The sequence below is a fragment of the Monodelphis domestica genome, chromosome 5 (assembly GCF_027887165.1).
Source record: "Monodelphis domestica isolate mMonDom1 chromosome 5, mMonDom1.pri, whole genome shotgun sequence".
NCBI lineage: Eukaryota > Metazoa > Chordata > Mammalia > Didelphimorphia > Didelphidae > Monodelphis > Monodelphis domestica.
Genome location: NC_077231.1, coordinates 147,687,633 through 147,709,275, shown reverse-complemented (window position 1 = coordinate 147,709,275; position 21,643 = coordinate 147,687,633). Strand labels below are relative to the sequence as shown.

At 38.0% G+C, this 21,643-nt stretch overlaps 1 protein-coding gene across 1 annotated transcript in view; it reads right to left on the bottom strand.

The window, feature by feature from the left end:
* Nucleotides 1-235: 235 nt before the first annotated feature.
* The window catches only part of ECHDC3 (enoyl-CoA hydratase domain containing 3), a 107,674-nt gene continuing 86,266 nt past the window's right edge, over nt 236-21,643 (bottom strand). Inside the window, exon 5 of the mRNA XM_056799439.1 lies at nt 236-418. Coding sequence (XP_056655417.1) covers nt 251-418 — 168 coding nt within the window. The 3' untranslated portion in view covers nt 236-250. The remainder of the gene's footprint in view (nt 419-21,643) is intronic.

The following is a 21,643-nucleotide window of genomic DNA, read 5'->3' as shown; positions in this document are numbered from 1 at the left end:
TGCAAAGTATTTTTACAAATATTCATTTTATCTTCACAACAAGCAGATTCTATTATTTTTCCCAGTGTGGAGATGAGAAAACAACAGATTAAGGTTAAATGAGTTGCCCAGAGTCACACAGGTAGTAACTATCAGATCAAGAAGAGGACACATTAATTAAAAATAGAAGATATTTAATTAAACAGAATATAGCAAAAAACAACAACAACAAATGAGGAATACCTTATTTCCTCCCCATATACACACAGGATCACCATCCCAAATATTCCCTTTCCACTGGTGGAAGAGGGAACGTGTGTGTTGGGAATGAGTGGCCAATGAACTTATGCAGGAGAGGAATGCATATAGTCAGGGTACTCATCTTTTTAGATTTCCATCTTCGTTGTAAGCTCTCTCCAGTGTTGCCTCTCCTGCCCTCCTGCAGAGACAATGAAGTCATCAGTTTGTCTGGAAATGCTATCAGTCTGTGGGTTCCTGTTCTACAAGCTATTCTTGTATACTTCTGAGCTAGTCAACTGACTACAAGGCTACTTTGTGGAGTTTTCCCATCCTTTCATTGACTGGTGTCTCTGTTGGGTTGCTCTTTTGGGGGATTCTCTCTCTACTACCATCTTTGGATGAATCAGATCAGGTATGAAGGCCTGTAAGCTCTTTTAGCTATAGCTTCAGGGACTATTTCAGTTGATCAGAGCTCTCTGTTTCTTTCCTTAAAATGATAGTCATGTCTCAGTCATTACTTGAGTCTGTGCAAATCAAGGATAATAAAGCTAACATTTATGTTGTCCCTACTATGTGCCAGGCACTTTGTAAGCATTTTACAAATAATATTTCATTAATCCTTGGAGATATGTGCTATTATTATCCCTGTTTTACAAATGAGGAAACAGGCAAACAGCAGTTAAGTGACTTGTCCAGGACCATGGAACTAGCATCCAAGGCTAGATTTGAAACCAAGTTTTTCTAATTATAGCCCCTGCTCTATCCACTGTGCCATTTAACTGTGTGATATACCTAGCGATTCAAATCACTTAGCAAGAATGGAGGGAGCAGGGGGCATCATGAGACTTTCTGTTTCATATATATTCCTGCCAGTACCTAAATTTCTGCTTTCTCCCCATAATGATTAAGAAACAGAACTTCGGATAAATGAGATGCTTTATTTGAGGTAACACAATTAGTCCAGAGTGGACCAGACCTCCCTATTCTCAGTCCACTGCTATTTCCTCTAGGTCTACGTGATGTAGTAGAGAAGTAGAACTTCATAGATGAGTCTCTATGAGAAGACAACAAAAGTATTCCCTCTGAAATGATTAAAAAGGATAACAGTGCAGATTTAATAAATGGGGGAAGGGATGCGATCCTGATGAGAGTTAAAATAAGTATAGAAGAAATACTAGAAACATGAAAATCTCCTTATTCTCTTAAGTCTGGAATTGCCCTACCAACTATTCATCTGTGCATATTGAGCTGAAGAGATGTAAAACAGGAGATAATACAACATTCAAGCTTCATTTCCAAACTAAGTGTTGGGAGCAATATAAAGAGCCATTATGATTTCAGATGAAAATCATACAGCCATCTTTCTTAAATGCTTCATAAAACCTACTTGATACAATGCAAGCATTGTTAGACATTTGTTAAAATATTCAGTTCTTTCATAAATCAATTGAGCATAAACCATAATGATGCCATGAGGGAATCTGACATATATTCACAGCCATCTGTGATACTGGGAAAGATTAAGCCCTAAATGAAGACTAACTCTAAGAGGTGTCACTGTTGCAGGATTCGCTGTCTATCGATAGAATCATTCTTGCGTATTTCCATTGGCTTTTACTTCCAAGCACTTAGTCCTACCTGAACTGAAGTGAAATGCTCTGGAGCTAAAGAAATACTTCACTAACTGACTCACCCGAGGCAACGCAAGCCAGAAACAGACTTGGCAACTGAACACAGGGTTTTTCTCATTCCTAGATTGATGCTTTACTCACCAGAACAGGCTGCCTTTGTAAAAAGTGTGCTACAGTTGGTAAATATATATGTAGCAGGGGTTGAAATGGTCCACAGGGTCCATCTCAAGGAGCATGTGCTTAGGACTCCCTAGGAAACTTGTGGGGGCTCCAGGGATGTGGTGACTCAGAGCTTTAGCCTTTTGGGAATGACAGACTTCCTGGTTGCTTCTGGCCATGGCGGGGGGGGGGGGGGATCCTGAAAGGACTTATTGGCAGTGTGATGAAAAAACCCTGAGAAAAAGGAAAAGAACCTATATGTTCTAAAATATTCACAGCAGTTCTCTTTGTGGTGACAAAGACCTAGAAATTGAGGAGACGCCCATCTACTGGGGTATGGTTAAACAAGATGTGGCATATGATTTTGATGGAATACTACTATACCATAAGAAATAATGAGCAAAAATAATTTGGAGAAACATGGAAAGACATGGTGAAACTCTGGAAAGTGAAATAAGCAGAACTAAGATAACATGAAATATAGGAACAGAAATATTGTTTGAAGAATGACTTGTATTTGCCCCCTTCCAGATAAAGAGCTGATAAATGGAAATAAGTAAGCCATAATTATATATATATGTATATATATATACACACATATATATATATATATATATATGTGGGTCAAACAATGCCTTCCCTAGTGTAGGCAGGGGAAAAAAGGCCAGAGGGAGTTACCTAAAATTTTTAATGTAACAAACAGACAATTTAAAATAAAAAAAAAGTATTCTGAATAGTCCCGTGATCCTTCATTGCCACATGGTGATGCCAGGGGGTGGGATACTGCATCATTTAAAAGAAGAGACAGGTTCTGACCAATTTTCACTTTCTTTGACTCTCCAGATGGGATCATATAATATAGAGACTTAGAGTGGAGAATGTGGGGTTGGACTGGCCCTTCCCATCGCTGTATAATGGCAGAATAGGGAAATCCTACTAGAAGTGTTTGTACCTGTGCCTCTGGCTACCCCACGCTTCCTTTTCTGAGTAGTTGAACAAGAATAAACCTTAAATTGCATGCATACAGGCTTGGAGGTGACCTTATGGATTCAAGAGATTCAGACATCTTGGGTCCAATGAGTGAAATTAATTCCTGGCAAGAGGAGTTTCTTCATAGGAGGTGATCATTATTAAAAAGAGAAGCCCAAGCCATTGCTTTGGATTGCCAGGAGACATGAACTTTAAGGGGCATAATGTAAAGCAGAAGTGATGTATAAAATAGCTAATCATCAGTCCTATTGAGTACTTTCTATTGTAATGATGGGTTAGCATCAGCCTCCTAGGAGATTGTAGTAAGAGTTACACATGGTTACTAAATCCTGTTAAAGTCATTCTGTGATTGTAAGAGTGCTAAGACTAACACCATCCTTAAAAACAAAAAAACAAAAAACCTCTCTCTAGTCTCTCTCATCTCCTCAAGCTAACACACTGTATCTTCCCTTTCTTAGCTAAGCTCTTAAAAGCTGTCTACACATGCTTCAACTGAAACTATTTTCTCCAGTTACCAATATTCTTCTGATTGTCAATTATGTTGGTCATTTTCCTTATCTTCCTTAACCTGTCTAATGCTTTTGATTCTGTTGACCACCCTCTCTTCCTAGATACTCTCGCCTCTTTGGCTTTTTGTAACACTACTCTCTCCATTCTCCTCCTATTTGTCTGACTGGTTCTTCTCAATCTCCTTTGCTGACTTATCCTTATTGTGTACTTAATTATGAGTATGCCCACAAGATTCTGTCCTGGACCCTTTTCAATTCTCCATTCTATCTCTTGGTAATTCCATTAGCTTCAATAGGTTTAAATCTTATTTCTATGTGGATGACTCCCCCAAGACCTACACATCCCACCAATTCTCTCCCCTGAGCTTCAGCCTCATTCTTAATTGCCTATTAGACTTCTCAAAATGGATATCTTGGAGATAGCTTAAATTCACTATGTCTGAAACAGGACTCATTATCTTTCTGCCCTAACTTTCCCTTCTTCCAAACTTCCCCATTTTTATCAAAGGCATTGCCCTCCTCCTAGTCACCATGGCCAGATTAATTGGCATTATCCTTAATTCTTCTTTATGCCTTACTTGACAAAGCCAGTCATCAAATATTGCTGTTTCTGTATGTATACATCTTTCACATCCCACCCCTCCTCTCCACACAACACAGCTACTACCTTAATTTAATATCTCATCATCTCGTGCTTAGATTATTGCAACTGCCTCGTAGTTGGTCCTTCTGCCTTAAATCTTTTCCCCACTCTAGGGCAACCTCCATACTGCTGCCAACATCATCATTTTCCTTAAGTGCACTTACATGACTTTCCTAGGCAATCAATTCTAGTGACTTCCTATTGCCTCTAGAATAAAATATAAACTCATCTGTCAAGCTTTTAAAGCCCTTTACAACCTGGCTCCAACCTATCTCAGCTCATTGTATATTATTCTCATTCTGTAAGCTGTGTTCCAAACAAACTAGCCTTTTCTGTTTTTCAAACTGATGTTCCAGCTCTCATCGTAGTGCTTTCATTCTGGCCATCCTACGTGTTAGGAATGCACTTAGGATCCTTTTCTTCATTTAAGATACAGTTCCAGCACCATCTCCTGTATGAAGCTTTTCCTGATCCACCCCCATCTGCTACAGCCCTCCCTTCCGAACTGCCTTCTATTTACTCTATATTTATGAGATATGTATATACATATAAGCACAAATATATGCATTTGCCTCTACCATTAGAATATAAGCTTCTTGTGGAAGGGACTGTTTTATTCTTTAAAAAAATATATTTACAGTCATCAAGATCTGCCCCCCACTACCAATTGAGAACCCAAGAAAAACAAAACCTATTACAAATCTTTATAGTCAGTTAGCACAGATTTCTACATTGTTTATATAAAAAATTATCTCATTCTGTATTCTGAACTCTTCACTTCTCTCAAAAGATGGGTAGCAGGCTTCTTCATTAGTCCTCTGGAATCCTTTCTGATCAGCCATCACACTTATATACTGTAATTTGTACATTGGTTCCCCAAATTTCTCAAAATCCTCAAAATCCAATTCTTTGCTGCTATAAATATTTTTGTGCATCCTTAGAGTTTGGTTTGTTTAGGATGAACCCTTCCCTTAATCTATTCTCCCTCTAATCCCTTCTCTCCCTTCTCTCATTTTTCTTTTCTTTTTATTTTTTAAACCCTTACTTTTTTGTCTTAGAATCAATACTGTGTATTGGTTCCAAGGCAGAAGAGTGGTAAGGGCTAGACAATGGGGGATTAAGTGACTTTCCCAGGGTCACACAGCTAGGAAATATCTGAGGCTACATTTGAACCCAGGACCTTCCATCTTCAGGCCCAGCTTTCAATCCATTGAGTCACCTTCCTCTCCCTCATCTCTCTTTTATTTACCTGTTAACTGAAATATATTTCTGTGTTCATCTTCTTTTCACAAGTTCAGATGAGTGTGCAGTTCAATTATTGGATGGTCCCTTCACCCCCTCCTCGTTTGCATAGATAAACAAACTAATGCATCCTATTCAGATGAGAGAAATTTCCCAACAGTCCTTCTCCTCTTCTCCCCAGCATATTCTTCTTGCCCTATTTTCTTTCCTTTCCTTAAGATCATAAAAATACAACAACCACTCCCAGCCTTGTCTAAATGGACTCCCTCTGTGAACCCTGATGAAGATAGTGTTCATGTGTATCATTTCCCCATGAGCAATTTATGGCTTTTTAGTCCTTTATCATTCTTAATTTTTGTTAATTTTTTTATGTTGCTCTTCACTCTTGTTTCTGAACTTCAGAGTTTCTCCACAGCCCTGGTTTTCCATCATAAATGTCTAGAGAGCCTTTATTTCATTCAAATTTTATTTTTTTACCTTGAAGTATCATACTTGATTTTGTTAGTTAAATTACCCATGTCATTTGCCTTCTGAAACATCTTAGAGAGATGGCTGCTAAATCAAATGTGATCCTGACTGTGGATCTTTGGTATTTTACTTATTTTCACTTCTAGTATTTTTATTTTTTAACCCCAAGTCTCTGGATTTGGGCTAAGATGTTCCTGAGAGCTTTTATTTGAGGGGTTTCTTTCAGGAGATGATTGGCAGATGCTTCCTATTTCCAATTTACCTTTTGGTTCTAAGAGATCTAGTCAGTTCATGTATACACACACACACACACACACACACACACACACACACACACACACATACTGAACTCTTTTGTGGCTTTGGTCCAATGATTTTAAATTTTTTTCTCCTCAGTTTATTTTCCAGGATAGTTGTTTTTTCTATAAGACACCTTATGTTTTCCATATTTCAGCCTTTTTTTTTTGTCTTCTGAAGTCATTAGCTTCTATCAGGCACATTCTAATTTTCAGGCAGTTCCTTGCAACATTTTATATCTTTATGCCAAGCTATTAATTCTTTTTCCAATTTCCCCTTCTATAGTTCTTATTTCTTTTCCTAGTTTTTTTTTCATTAATAAAAGCATTTTAGAACTCTTTCCCCAAATTACTTCATCTATTCCAGGAATTCTGTTAGAGTTTATGCTCAAACTGTAGTTTCCTCTGAGATTTTTCTTCTAGATATTCTGTAATCAATCTCTTCTTCCGTCTGTATCTTAGTTGTCTGTCTGCCATAGTAGTTCATTGGGGGGGATTCTTTTTGGTTCTTTCCAATTCTTCCAGTCTACTTCCTGACTTTGGACTTGGGGGCTGGCCTCCACCACACATTGGGAGGGAGGTCTGGGAAAGTCCTGTTGCTTTCTTGAGGTATTGTTTGTTCTGTTACTCCAAAATGGAAGGGATAGGCTGAGAACCTGCAAGCTTTCTATGCTCCCAAAGTGGTCTGATCCAGGGCAAAATCTGATGCTCTTCTCCTGGTCTGAGCTCTGCAAGCTCCTTATCTGGGTCTTTTGAAAAGTAGACTGTTGCTGGACTTTGCACCTATTAGTGAGCTAGAAAGCTCTGTTGGTTCAGGGTAGCAGAATCATAGACTTGTGTTTGCTTTGGGATTCCCAACTTTGTTAATCCTCTGCAAGCTGGGCTAAGTGCTAGAAGTGAGACCCTGCTCTGAATTTGGGGTCTGAGCCAAATTGCTGCTGTTAGTGGCTTCTCAACTTCTCCCTTTTTCCATATACAGTCCAATACCTCCTTAAAAGTCTCTGCCTCAAATGCCACTCTTCTTCATAGTCTTTCTTAGTTTGCTCTGGAACTGTGACCCAAAACTGGGGAGTAGGTGACAAAGCTGCCAGTTCACACTTGTTCTGATCACAGTGCCCTGTAAGGGTTCTACAGGTGGCCCAGGTGGCCTGGTCTGAATCTGAGACCTACTGTTGGCCTAGTCTGTAGCCTCTTCTTGGGTGCTCCAGTGGTCCACATGGGTATTTGTGGCTGACCCTGGCCTCAGTGTCTGCAGACCTCCTTAACAAAGTACCCAATAGGACTTTTTCTGAAAATTTCAATCAGAATTTAGTCTGGTGCATTTTCCAAATTGGTTTGAAGGAGTTTGTGGATGAGAGCTCACCATACGACTTCCCACCACTCTGCCATCTTGGCTCTGCCTCCAGATTGTTTCAGTTTTCACACTTGTATCTCCAGCCCTTAGCTAAGTGCCTAGCACAAGCTAGGCACCTAATAAATGTTCATTGATTGAATGATTTATAAATATATAAATTTAAGTGTTCTTTAAATGATAAATTAATAACATTTTGATAGAGAGATTAGAAGCCATCAAATTCATCCTCTTCATTTTAAAGATAAGGAAGCTGAGGCCCTGAGAGTTTAAGTGGATTGTCCAAAGTCACACAGTGACAGAGTTCATGTTTCTCCCCAGATCCTTTAATCCTAAATCCAGTGTTCTTTCTACCATAGTATGCTGAATTTTCCTTGTATATTTAAAATATTCATTTTTAAACAAATTGTATTGAAAAGTACATTTGTACAAAGAAGATGCTCTTAAAGAATTTTTTATATATTCATCTGAAAATATTTTGCAGATATCAATTCATTAATCTTGTGTTATCTTCTACCCCAATTTTATTTGGTGGCTCCAAAGCCCAAGGAAAACCAGGTAAGGAAGGTTAAATCCCCTGGTCCTACCTGGTCAAAAGCTTTCGTCATTAAGTGACCTATGGATAAAAAGATATTTCAAATTCAGCAAATACTTTGTTGCTAACATAGGACTTCCATGAAAAAAAACAACAACTCCCTTTTAATAATTGCTTTTTATTTCTTTCTTTCTTTTTGGCCTAGACTTAGGATTTCATGCCCATATAGAAACTTTACTAATAATGATTCAGAACAACTGAGGAAGTAATGCTGGAATTTAGAGTCAAAGGGCTTGAGTTTAAATCCCACCGAAGTCATTTTCAACTTGTGATTTAACTTCTCTGGGCCTCAGTAAGATAATTGGCAGAAATATATTTGAAGACAGCTTGGATATAAAGTCCTAAAAAGATGGATATTTTCTCTGGGTAGGTAAATCAAGATGAACTTGATTCTCTATTCTTACCCAGCAAAGAGAGTGTTGTATGGTGGCATTAGCTTGTGATCTTTAAATAAATGAAAAAGTATCTTGTAACTGAAACAGGAGCACCAGCATGTGCCAGTATGACATTTCAGCACTAGCTTGGGGCTGACCAGTCCTTCTGAGTTCTGATCACTATCCTGGGATGGCATTGTTTGCTATCTCACTGACTTACCATTTGAGCTTGCCTCCTTGAATCAGCTTGTCCTCAGGCTAAGAAGCCTGATTGGCTGCAATTTCAAGATGACTAAGAGATGGCCCAGTTCTCTAAAAAAGTCAAACTGGGGGGCAAGTGTATAGCCAGGGAATGGAGATGGGATGGGATGGCACAGGGTCCCATGAATATGCTGTCAGCCATGCCTACATTGAGGATAGAATAGGGGAGAATATAGCAAAAGAGTACCTTACATGGTCAGGTATGGTGAAAGAGGATTGTGGGGAATCTATTTCTCCCATGGGAGGTTTATTTGTTTTGAAATTTTAAAAGGTGAAGGATGTCCTTTTAGAAAACCTCTAGTGATCAGATTTGTACCTTATTAGATTTGGTTCAAGATTCTAGCAAGACAAGATCACAGAGGCAACAATACAATGGAAAGAAGGGTTTGTCTCTATTTGGAGTTAGAGGAACTGGATTCAAATCCTGGTTCTGCCACTTAATACTTTTTTGACCTTGGAAAAGTCACTTAATTTCTCTATGTCTCAGTTTCCTCACCTTTTAAATGGGGAAGTTTTGAATGAAAGGCTTTGGGTTTCCTTCCTGTTCTAGATCTGAGTTTATTTTGCGCTAATTCTCCTCTATCCTACTTTGGTTTTATGTGCTGATTTGATAAACATAGGCAGTTAGAGTGGTGCAGTAGATAGAATGCTAGACCAGGAGTCAGGAAAGTCTGGGTTCAAATCCAGCCTCAGATACTTACTAGTTGTGTGACCCTGGGAAAATGGAATGATTCTATTTGCCTCAGTTTCTTCATCTGTAAAATGAGCTGGAGGAGGAAATGGCAAACCGGAGTCTTTGCCATGAAAATTCCACAAGGAATTGTTCATGACTGAAATGATTGAAGAACAACAAAAAGTAGTCTATTTCATTTTTTTCTAATAAGTTAGTGAACACATTTTATTTTGAAATTGTTGTAAATGTCTTTTTATGTTATCCAAGTAACCCTTGGGCCAGAGCTTAGTTTATTCCCTTCAGAGATCTTCCTTCCCTAAATAAAACATGGAGAATGCCCCCTTATTTAAAGACAGAGGGGCTGCCAGGTCCCTGATAGCTGAAGCCAGCAGTCTCAGTCTTTTGGCTACAAGGTCTGCCCTTTTTCTGATGCAGAGCACTCTACTGTATTGGTCTGGCTGGGAATGTCCCAGCTAAGCTATCTACACCACTCTGGATGTTATCAGAAAGGAGCTGGCTTCTTGTCACCTCAGGTTTACACCGAGGCCACTCATACCCCAAGTACAGAGAGTCCCAGGGAGCAGGTTTGTGGTGTGTCTTTCAAAGATGGGCAGAGCCTTATCCTTTAGATCTCAGGAGTTCTCAGCCTCTGGGGGGGTCCTAGACCCCCTTTGACAGTCTGGTGAAGCCTATGGCCCCTTCTCAGAATAATGCTTTTAAATGCCTAAAATAAAAAAACATAGGATTACGAAGGAAATGATTTCTACTGGAATACAGTTTTCACAATATTAACAAACCAGTTCCTGAATCCCACATTGAAAACTCCTGCTCTAGAATCTCTCCAGTCTGGTACTGAGGTGTGGCTGCTAACAATGGAGCAAGGAGGAGGCATTCAAGTACCCTACCAAGGCCTAATAATTGTGTAACCCGGTTACTATCTGCTGGGAACACTGAGTCCTCACTTTTACAGATGTATCAGAAACACAAATGAGCACTAACTGCCGAGGAGAACGGAGCTTTATGGCATTCAAGTTGTATGCATTTATAAAAACAAGTTGTATCTTTGTTGTTGAGCCATGCCAGTTGTGTCCTACTCTCTATAACCCCATTTGGGGTTTTCTTGGCAGAGATATTGGAGTGGTTTTTCATTTCCTCCTCTGGCTCGTTTTACAGATGAGCAAACTGAGGCAAACAGGGTTAAGTGACTCACCCAGTGTCTCAGGCCACATTTGAACTCAGGGAGATGAGTCTTCCTAACTCTAGGTATACCACTCGGTCCCCTGTACCACCTGCCTGCCCCAAATCAATGTTTAGAATTTCTGTTTTATTCCTCACTGTAGACAGGTATCTCTTCCACATCATAGGGTTAGGTACACAGGGATCCAGATATAGAAAATGGACATAAAATTTTGGATCCTTCCTTCACACCAGAGAAGAAGTCTACATTTTTTCTTTTATGGGGTGTTTAGAGCACTTTATTGTAAAATCTGGGTTAAGTATTAGGAGTATTGGTTACAGGCTGATGTAGATCAGTGTTAAAATATCTACATTTCTACCTTTTGGGTGTCATCTGAGTGCTGTTTTGTATCCTTTTCGCAAACTTTAACTTCTTCATTATTTTAACTTTTTTAGAAAGGTGCATTCTGATGGTACTAAGAGATATAGATGTTGATATTATACAATACTACACATATATCTTGTGCATTTCTGAGTTTCTAAACTTTCTGTTTTCTGCAAAACTTAAAAAATTCCCATTTTAATCATAAAGTTATGAACTTTTTAATTAAATGAACTAAGTGAATAATTAAAAACCCACGTGATTTCAAAACCATGATGGGGAAAGTTGTGAGGTGGAAGGGATGACTGTGCCATGGGTGGCTGCCTCCCTTGCTTACCCCTAGTCCTGACTGACTGACTCCATGGTTGGTTAAAGCAACCTTTGTCCTAACTCAGCTTGGTTGTCTTTTCAAAGCTACTTTGGAAGAATGTAAAGCTGTCTCCTCAGCAGACCACATTTTAGCTCTCCAGGGGCTATGGGGCCACCTTAACTTGTCCTCAGCTTACTCTTCTAGGGCATGTTATGCAAATCAAACACCTGTACAAGAAACCAAGAACCCCTAGAAACAACCATGGGTTGCCACACAAAAGGGGTCTATGCCCAACAGATTGCAAAGAGTTCTAAATCTTAGAGTAGCAACTCACTTAAGCAACTGCCTTAGAGTTAGTATGATGCAGATTCTACTGTAAAAGAGAATGGTAGGAATCAGGAGAGACCCAAGTTTCACGTCTATCTTTGGCAGTAGTTCAGCAAGGTGGGCAGCTAGGTAATGGTTGGCATAGTGTGTAGAGTGCTGGGTCTGAAGTCAGAAAGATTCACCTTCATGAGTTCAAATCTAACCCCAGGCACTTACTAGCAGTGTGACCCTGGGCTAGTCATGTAAGCCTGTTTGCCTCAGCTTCCTCGTCTGTAAAATGAGCTGGAGAAGGAGATGGGAAATCACTCCAGTATCTTTGCCAAAAGGTTTAACAAAGAGTTAGATATGCATGACTGAAAAATGTCTGTATAACAATTGAGAGTAAGCTTTGTAATTCTGGATGAATCACTTTGTCAGTTTTAGTGTCTTGATCTGAAAAGTAGGGATTATACAACTTTTATCAATATTTCAGAATGATATTGGGAGGAAATAACTTTGCAAACCCAGGAATACTATAGGAAAGTGACGTAATTATGAGTTATTAATTATAATTATATTTGTGCTCAATATTCATGAATTGTGAACATGGTTAAGCATCTTTGAGTGGGTGGGAGAGAGTAGAGGGGTCAGCTTCTTTGAGCTTTAGATAGAAATCTGAAATTATTCTAGGGACAGAGACTAAATAGGGGCAACTCCTAAAATTATGTCCCCCTTCCCGCTCTCTTTCCCCCTTTTCTTCCCCCTCTCTACCCTCTCCCTCCCCCTCTCTCTTTCTCTCTTATTTAGCACAACATAACATAACAAAACAATATAACATAATTAATGTAATATAAATACAGCTTCTCCCTTGAAATCTCAGGCGTTGAATATTTTTATTTGGTGTTAATGGTTCTGAGGAAGAAATGATTTAGATAACAAATGGAGCTTGGGGAGATCATTTCAATAGTCCAGAGGCATTGTTGGCCTTGTAGGAGAAGTTTGGCTATCTCTTGGGATCATAAATTTGGAGAGAGAGAGAGAGAGGACCCTAAAGGTTATCTAATTCAACCCAGAAGGAATAAGTGACTTGCACCAGGTTATAAATAAGAGGCAGAACTAGAATTTGAACCCAGGTCTGTAATATTTATAGGGAAAATGTGTTGGGGATTAAAGAACAGGGGATACTGAAGGTTTTGTAACAGGGAATGGAGGAGTTGGAGGGAGAGAGGGAATATGGCTGCTGATGAGGTAAAAGGAGATACCCCCTGCTGAGAGGCTATCTTTGAAAAATGGGGTTCCCAAGAAATGGGTCACTTCTGATAGCCTGAGGGGATATCTTCTCTATGGGTTGATGTTGAAGATACCCCAGAGCAGGTAAGCACGGACCCTCCTGAGGAACAAGCCTTCCTTCCCCCAGACCAAGGTCGCCTGGCAGGGGTCCAATAAGGATCATTTATAGTTGAATTGCTGTCCTTGGGTTCAGCTCCCTTTATGTTCCCTGAAATGATAGTCCTCTTATCTGACTGCAGTTATTTAAATAAAGATGAATTTAAATAACAAGTTTGGATTTAGAGGTATCAAGGAAGAGGAAATCAGGATTTCCCTAGATTGGGTTTGAGTCTCTCTCAGCTTTTGACCTGAGGACAGGCCTCTCAGGCTGGTGGAGGGTTTCTTTTATTCCTGTCTATGCTAATCTTTGCTAGTTTTCTTAAGTTCAAAGTCTTAGCAGTAGACAGCAAGAGGAAGAAAAGTTTCTGACCTTCAGGATTGGGTGGGTCTGTCCCTTTGGGCTGACGCCCCTAAAGACTGGCCTTATAGTTCAAACTGCTCCCCTTAAATCCTTTTGTTTGATGACACGATCACAGGAATACAGGTAGAGCACACAGTTGGGAAAATCAGGAATAGAGGCACTTCTATCCAGAGACAGGAAGAGAGCACTCCTTCCTGTCCAAGGGCCAGGAAGCAAGAGTCACCAGACCAACTGCCACTCCCAGTTGCCCCTACCCCTACAAACTGTCATTCTGGCATTCTTGTCAGTATCTACTCTGTAACATTCCAACTGCTGTTTGTTCCATTTGATTGGCAGAAAGTCTAAAACTTGCTTCAGTTTTCCTTTCCAAAATTGTCCCCTTTTTCTGTTGTGACCTTCCCAAGGTCACTTATTTTTATTATATTTACCAAGCTACTAAATCTAATTTCTAACTACTCCCCCCAAAATAATAAACTTCCCTCAATTACTCTATCACTATTCTATGCTAAATATATCTACTCTAAGGAATTCTATGCAGGAAAGTTTGGGTAAGTTTTAGGGTTTTACAATAAATTCAGTAAAATAAATGTTTGAACAAAACCATTACAAAGAAATTTGAATCTTAGTGCTAATATTACTTACTCTTACTAAGTTAAACTAAAACGAAGTTTTCCAATTTTATATATCTATTATTATTTGCAAACTATTTTATCTATATATTTCCATTAAACACAATTTCAGCATCAGCTTTATAATAAGCAATTAAAAGTTTACTATCTTCAAATGCAGCTTAAGTCTTTTCCTAAGTATAACCAACTGTCTGTGCTATGCTTAACTTAACTTACTCCTAATCTATTCCCTATTTATTATAACTATTCTCTAAATCCCTAGTCTAATCTATACCTAATCTTATGTACAACATATATACATGCTATGCTAAATATTTATAGACTCTATCACTGTTATTAACCTAATTATGGTATATACATTATTTATAGAGATTATTTACATATAATACAATAATATACATAGTTCCCTAATCTTGATGTCAGTCAAATAGAAATTATCTATTGATCTTTCTATTTGCCTAAAACTTTATGGAACTAACTATATACATTTTTACATTTTGCATAAATACAATTTCAGACACTTGTTTATTTAAACAAAGTCTCCCAATATGTCAGTTTATAATTTTGTGTTTTGTGTCTCATAGGGTTGTGTTGAATTAATACTTATCAAGTTTCTTCAGATTTCCACTTCTCATGTTGATTGATGGATCTCTTCTTTCTTCTAAGTTATGTAGTGTTGCATGCTATTTCCCTAATATGTGAAATTAATTTTATTTTATTCTTTTACCACACTCAGTCTTACATATAAGTTCTGTTTTCCATCTGTCCTCTTCTTGTATAAACAAATTTACAAAGTTTAAAATCTTAGCTGTCCATTTCAGCTTTTTTCCCTTTGTTTCTTCTCTCTAGTAGCTATTAAACAAATTTACAAAGTTCAAAGTCTTAGCTGTCCATTTCAGCTTTTTATCTTTGTTTCTTTTCTCTAGCAGTTTTTCTTGATGTTTTTCCTCTGGGATGCTTTAAAATCTTTTCCTCTGGGCTGGTTCAAACTCTTTTCCTCAGGGATGTTTTTCCTCTGGGCTGCTTTTCCTCTGGGCTGGGAAGTTGTCTTCTTGCTGTGGGATGCTTGACTGCTTGGATCTTGTTGTCTTGAACATTATGTGTCACTATTGTTTCTTTGTGGTATATTTTTTGATGCTAATCAGTTTTCATTTTAATTTCTCAGTACTATCTTTTGTCTAATTATCTTCTTCTATGTCTGTTACAGTGATGTTGAATTTTTATGGTTTTACATGGGAACAGTGGAACCATGAGTCTTTCCCTGCAATTTTTATAACTGTTGGGGTAGTAAGCAATACTTAATGTGGTCCAGTCCATTTTATGTCTGTAGACAATTTTCTATTGAAATTTTTTAAGTATACTTTGTCTCCTGGTTTGATGTTGTGCAAATTGTAATCCAGGGGTACTTTTTATTGTATCAAGCCCATTTCATGCAACTCTGCTATTCTTATTTGTAAAGCTTGTATATATTTTGTTAATTGACAATCTCCACCTATCATTGCGATGTAAGCTGGTTTATAAGTCCTTCCTTGCCAAATTGCATGTCCATATAGCGTCTCAAATGGAGAGATGTGCAAATCTCCACTGGGTCTTGTTCTAAGATGGAATAGAACTAATGGCAGAATGTCTATCCATTTTTGGTGTGTTTCTGCACAAAATTTTCCTATCAATGTTTTGATGTCTTTATTTAATCTCTCCACTTGCCCTGAATTTTGGGGATGATATGGTGTGTGGTATGTTGCTTGTATTCCTAGATTTTTATAAATTTCATTTAATATTGATTGAGTAAAGTGACTTCCATGGTCTGAGTCCAATTTTGAGGGAATCTCAAATCTAGGTATGATTTCTTTTAATAGGATTTTGACCACAAATGCTGCGTTGTTCTTTTTGGAAGGAAAAACTTCTGGCCATCTAGTCAGTCTGTCTATGATGACAAGGCAATACTTAAACCCTTTGTCTTTTGACATATTGATAAAATCTATCTGTATACATTCAAATGGAGTATATGCTAAGGGACGACCTCCTAACCCTTTGGTTTTATAAACTCCCTGATTGAATGGCATACAAATTTTACATTTTTGACAAACTCTTATGGATATGAGAATGTTTCTGGGGCAGTCCAAAATCGTCTCACTAAATCGATCATGGCTTGGGTTCCATAGTGTTCTTGTGCATGTATTGCATTGCACATGTGATAGAATAACATTCTAGGCAGGATGGGCTTGTCTAGTTGCGAAAACCATATACCTCTTATTTGTTTCACCCCTAAGCTCTTTATCCATGATTGAATTTCCTGTTCATTGTAGACATTAGTTAGATTGTCCTGCTCAACTATTGAGAAATTCAAGACATGTAGAGGTCCTTTTCTAGCTCAAAATTTTGCTGTAATGTCAGCTCTATGGTTTCTTAAGGACACATGATCTTTAGCCCCTGTGTGTGATCTACAGTGGATTATTGCCACTTCCTTGGGCAGTTCTACTGCCTCAAGAAGTTGCATTATTATTTTGGCATATGTGATCTCTTTGCCTGCACTTGTCAAAAATCCTCTATCTTTCCAAATTTCTGCTGTGGCATAAATTACTGAGAATGCGTACTGGGAATCTGTATAAATATTGACCCGTTTATCTTTCCTAATTTGCAAAGTATTTAATAAAGCAACTAGCTCTTCCCCTTGAGTGCTCATGTGCTTTGGTAGGGACTCATACCATAATGTCTCTGTTTGTGTTACTACTGCTGCTCTGGTGTACCTTTCTCCATTAACTATCATGCTCGAACCATCTGTATACATTTCAATGTCGGGTTGTTCTTGAGGAGTGTCTTAAATGATTTCTTGTTTTTTCTACTAATGATATTGTTTACTGGCAATTATGTATGGGTTCCCCTTCAAACAGCAGATCTGGAATCAAGGTTGCCAGATTCAATGGTTGGCAACGTTTTAAAGTGATGTTTTCATTGCTTAGTAATACAATTTCATATTGAGAAAGGCTTTGCTCTGTGCAAGCTTTTAAATGGCATTTCTTAAGTATGGATTCTAGTTGGTGTGAAGAGTAGACATTAAGTTTTGATCCTAATACCAAATCAGATGACTTTTGAATCATTTTGAAGTGGCTGTGGCTTCAATTGCTCTCAAACAGGGAATCATTTCTTTCTCAATTATATCCAGCTGTGTACTATAATATGCCATTGGCCTAAAATTGGGTCCTAAAGTTTGGAATAATACTCCAGAAGTTATGCCTCTTGCTTCATATACAAAGAGATGGAATTCTTTGTTGTAGTTTGGAATACCTAAAGCCGGAGCTGTTATGATTGCTTCTTTGATCTGTGCCAAGGCTTGGAGATGCTCTTTTGTTAGTTTCAAAGGTTCTGTGACTGTGTTTTTGGTTAAGTCTGTAAGGCATTTTATTATTTGCCTATAGCCTGGGATCCATTGTATACAGAAACCTGTCACTCCTAAAAAGGCTCTCAGTTGCTTCTTAGTCTGGCACACTGAGCTTCTGTATGTCCTCTACTTTTTCTTGGAAATCTTTCTTGTCCCCTTTTCCAAGATAAATCCTAGGTATTCCACTTTAGGCATGATCCATTGTAGTTTTGATTTGGAAACTTTGTGGCCTTTCTTATATAGATATAGGAGGAGTTTTTTACTGTCCTGGTAACAAACTTTATCAGATGGGGATGCAAGAAGAATGTCATCCACATAGTGCATGATTTTGCTTTCTTTGAATTGGATGTTCTTTAAATTTTGTTGCAAGATTTGGCAAAATACTGTTGGGCTATCACAGAATCCCACTGGTAATCTTCCCCATGTCATCTAAGTCCCATTCCAAGTGAAAGCAAAGACATGTTGGTTTTCCTTTGCAATTAGAATGCTAAAATAAGCACTACACAGATCAACAACAGTATAATATTTAGATTTACTTGGGATTTCTGAAATTATTTTAGATGGGCTTGGAATGACTGCATGGGGCTTTTTTACAAAGTTATTTACTGCCCTTAATTCTTGGAACAGTCTCCACCGAACTTTTCCTTTAGTCATATTTTGCTTTCTTTATGGGTATTATTGGTGTATTATATTCTGAAATTGTTGGGATTAAAATTTTCTGATCTAACAAGCTTTGGATAATCAAGATGATTCCATCTATGGCTTCTTTACTTAGTTTGTATTGTGGAATCTTTGGTGGTATCCCTTCTTTAACTTCTACTTTTACTGGTGTTGCTGAATTTAGAATCCCTACATCTGTAGAATACATAGCCCAAAGTCCTTCTGGTATATCACTTAGTATTTCAAATATTGTACCTTCATTCTGAAATTGTTCCTCATCTACTTGCCCCATGAACAGCAATGAATAATGTTTTAAAGAACCTTTGGGTAGATGTAGAAAGGTTTTCCCTGATTTATCATATTGAATGGTTGCTCCAATTTTACACACAAAAAATCTCTCCTTTTTATTTATTCCTCTGTAGTACCCTGTCTATCTTTCTGTGCCTTTTTTTGTATATCAAGAAATATTCTTCTCTCCAATGTGCTTATTGTTCTCAGTTTTATCTCATCTTTGCCCTGCCCCCATCAAAATCCACTTTCAAGAAAAGGATCTGAAACTCATTTACACTAAGGTGGAAATAATCAATGACTTCAAGTATTACTCCAATAAATTCCAAGAGATATTTACATTTTAACAGAAGAAAAAACTCCTGTTGGATTTCATATGAAGGAATGAAGCCAAAACGAAGAATATTTCAAAACATTGATAAACAGGGAAAAAGAGGGCCTGGCAAGAGGGAACTCTTGAAATCCTACCACACAGACAACCACCTCTTCATCAGGCCAGCCCTGGGCCAATGATCTCTAGCTATAGGACCCAAAAAACTGTTTTCTTGATTTTGCTGATTCTAGCCTGATCTCCACTATAGAATTCCTAGTTAGGCAGAGGGAAAGTGAAAGGGCTAGACATCCTATTCTCTTCTACTAGACTTTTATTTTTTGTTTCTTATCAAGCTGGCATGGATGTATATGATATGCCACACTTTTTTTCCTTATAAAAAACTGGCATATATGAAAGGCTGGGAAAGACTTTTGTTTTTTCTTTGTAGCCTATTATCCAGGACAGTAAATAGTAAATGCTTTTTGACTGCTTAATAATCTTGCTATTCAGCTTTAAGATGAGCTTTTTCTTCTAAAAATGTTTCTTATATTGATTTTTTTTAGTTAACAAGCATTTTGATCCTTCTCATTCCCTCATTTAAAAAAAAAAGAAAGGAAAAACAAAACTCTTATAACACAAATGCATAGTATAAGGAAAACAAATTGGCCATTTCCAAACATGTATGCCTCATTGTACATCTTGAGTCCATTATGTCTCTCTCAGGAGGTAGTAGCCTACTTCATCGCTAGTCCTCTGGCATCATAATTGATCACTGTACTGCTCAAGTTCTGAAGTCTTTCTAAGTTTTGTCTTTTACAATTTACTGTATATGTTCATCTTCTGGTTTTGCTCACTTTACCCTGAATCAGTTCTTACAAATCTTTCTAGGTTCCACTGAAACCATCTTCCATCATTTCTTATGGTACAATAGGATTTTCTGTATCTATCATAATTTTTTCAGCCTTTCCTCAATTGATAAGCACTCTTCTACTTTCCAGTTCTTTGTCACTATAAAAAGAGACACCATAACTATTTTTGTACATATGGAACCCTTTCCCTCTTTCTTTGATCTATTTGGAGGTATAAGACTAATAACAGTATGGCTTGTGAAGGGATCCTTTTCCATCAGTCTCTCACTGGCAGCAGAGGGCAGCCCTAATGTTCCAAACCCAATCTTGCTTATGGATCATATCTGTTTTCTTTTGAAAGCCCACATTTTCTAATAGATCTCTATCCCCTCCCACTTCCAGAGAGCCATTCCTTATAATAAAGAGTAAAAAAGATAAGAGTAAAACCAAACAACCTAGAAATTGTTTTAGAGAACAATTTATTCACAGGGTCATAAGATCATAGAATTAGACTTGTAAGCGACCTTTGAGGTTATGGAGTCAGCTCCCCCCTCATTTTTCAGATGAAGAAACTGAGGCCCAAGGAGATTAAGTGTCTTGCCTAGGATCATACAGCCAATAAACATCTCAGGCAGAATCATCTTGCCTGAATAGATATTTGGAGAATTTGGTAAGAACAAAAATGTAAATAAATTTGGAGTGCTTATTCAGAAGGATACATTAACCCTATTTTAAAAACTTTATTCTATAGCTAAATCTATATAAGAAGGAGTCAGGAGGGGAAGGGAATAAATGTTTACATGACATCATGTGCCAGTCATTGTGATAATTGCTTTGTACATTTTATTTTGTTTGCTCCTCACAACAGCCTTGGGCAGTAGATGTTGTTGTTATCCCCTTTTACAGATGAGGAAACTTAGGCCAACAGAGGTTGAGTGACTTGCCCAGGTGGGGTCATAGAGTTGGTAAATGTCTAAGGCCAGGTTTGGACTTTCCTCTTCCTTATTCCAGACTCAGGGATCTATCCATTGCACCACCTTGCTGCCTCTTAAGAGTCTTGGCTTTGGTTTTAAACGCTGTCAGGAAGTTAGTTGCCCATCCATTTTACTGTCTTTATGATCCAAAGATCTCACATATCTCTTTAATGAAAGAATAATTCTTGTTGTTTGGCATACAATGAAAAAGGAAAGAATTATTGTTTTATAAAGAACTTTGAGATGATTAAAAATAAGGGCTAAATTACAGGTTAAGCTTTAACTCTGGAAATTCCCAAGGAGTTAGCTGTGGTCCCACACCTCATTTTTTTGTGTGATTTGAAAATTTTTATTTACTTAATTAATTTAGAATACTTTTCCATGATTGCATGATTCATGTTCTTTCCTTCCCCTCCTCCTACCCCTGTCCCATAGCCAATGAGCAATTCCATTGGGTTTTACATGTGTAAAGATCAAGGTCTATATCCAGGTTATTGATAATTGCACTAGGGTGATAATTTAGAGTCTACATTCCCAGTCATACCCCCATCGACCCATGTGATCAAGCAATTGTTTTTCTTCTGTGTTTCTACTCCCACAGTTCTTTCTCTGGATGTGGATAGCGTTTTTTCTCATAAGTCCCTCAGAATTGTCCTAGATTACTGCATTGCTGCTAATAGAGAAGTCCATTACATTTGATTGTGCCACAGTGTATCAGTCTCTGTGTACAATGTTCTCCTGGATCTGCTTCTTTCGCTCTGCATCAATTCCCGGAGGTCATTCCAGTTCACATGGAATTCCTCCAGCTTATTATTCCTTTGAGCACAATAGTATTCCATCACCAATAGATACCACAATTTGTTCAGCCATTCCCCATCGCGGGGAATCCCCTCCTTTTCCAATTTTTTGCCACCACAAAGAGCGTAGCTATGAATATTCTTGTACAGGTCTTTTTCCCTATTATCTTTTTGGGATATAAACCTGGCAGTTGGTCCCACACTTCAGCTGAGATCAGGGGTATCAAGATGTTCTACCCACGTGTTCCATATTAATTTCTGTTGAGAGAGAAGCAGATAATGCAGTGACTCTCATATCTGCTTGTCTATATCCTTCACAGATACACAAGGACATAATACAATGCTTTTTCTGTCATTTCTACAGAAATGGATTGCCAATTAGGGCAAATGAATGGCTCAACAAATTAGACAGATAGCATA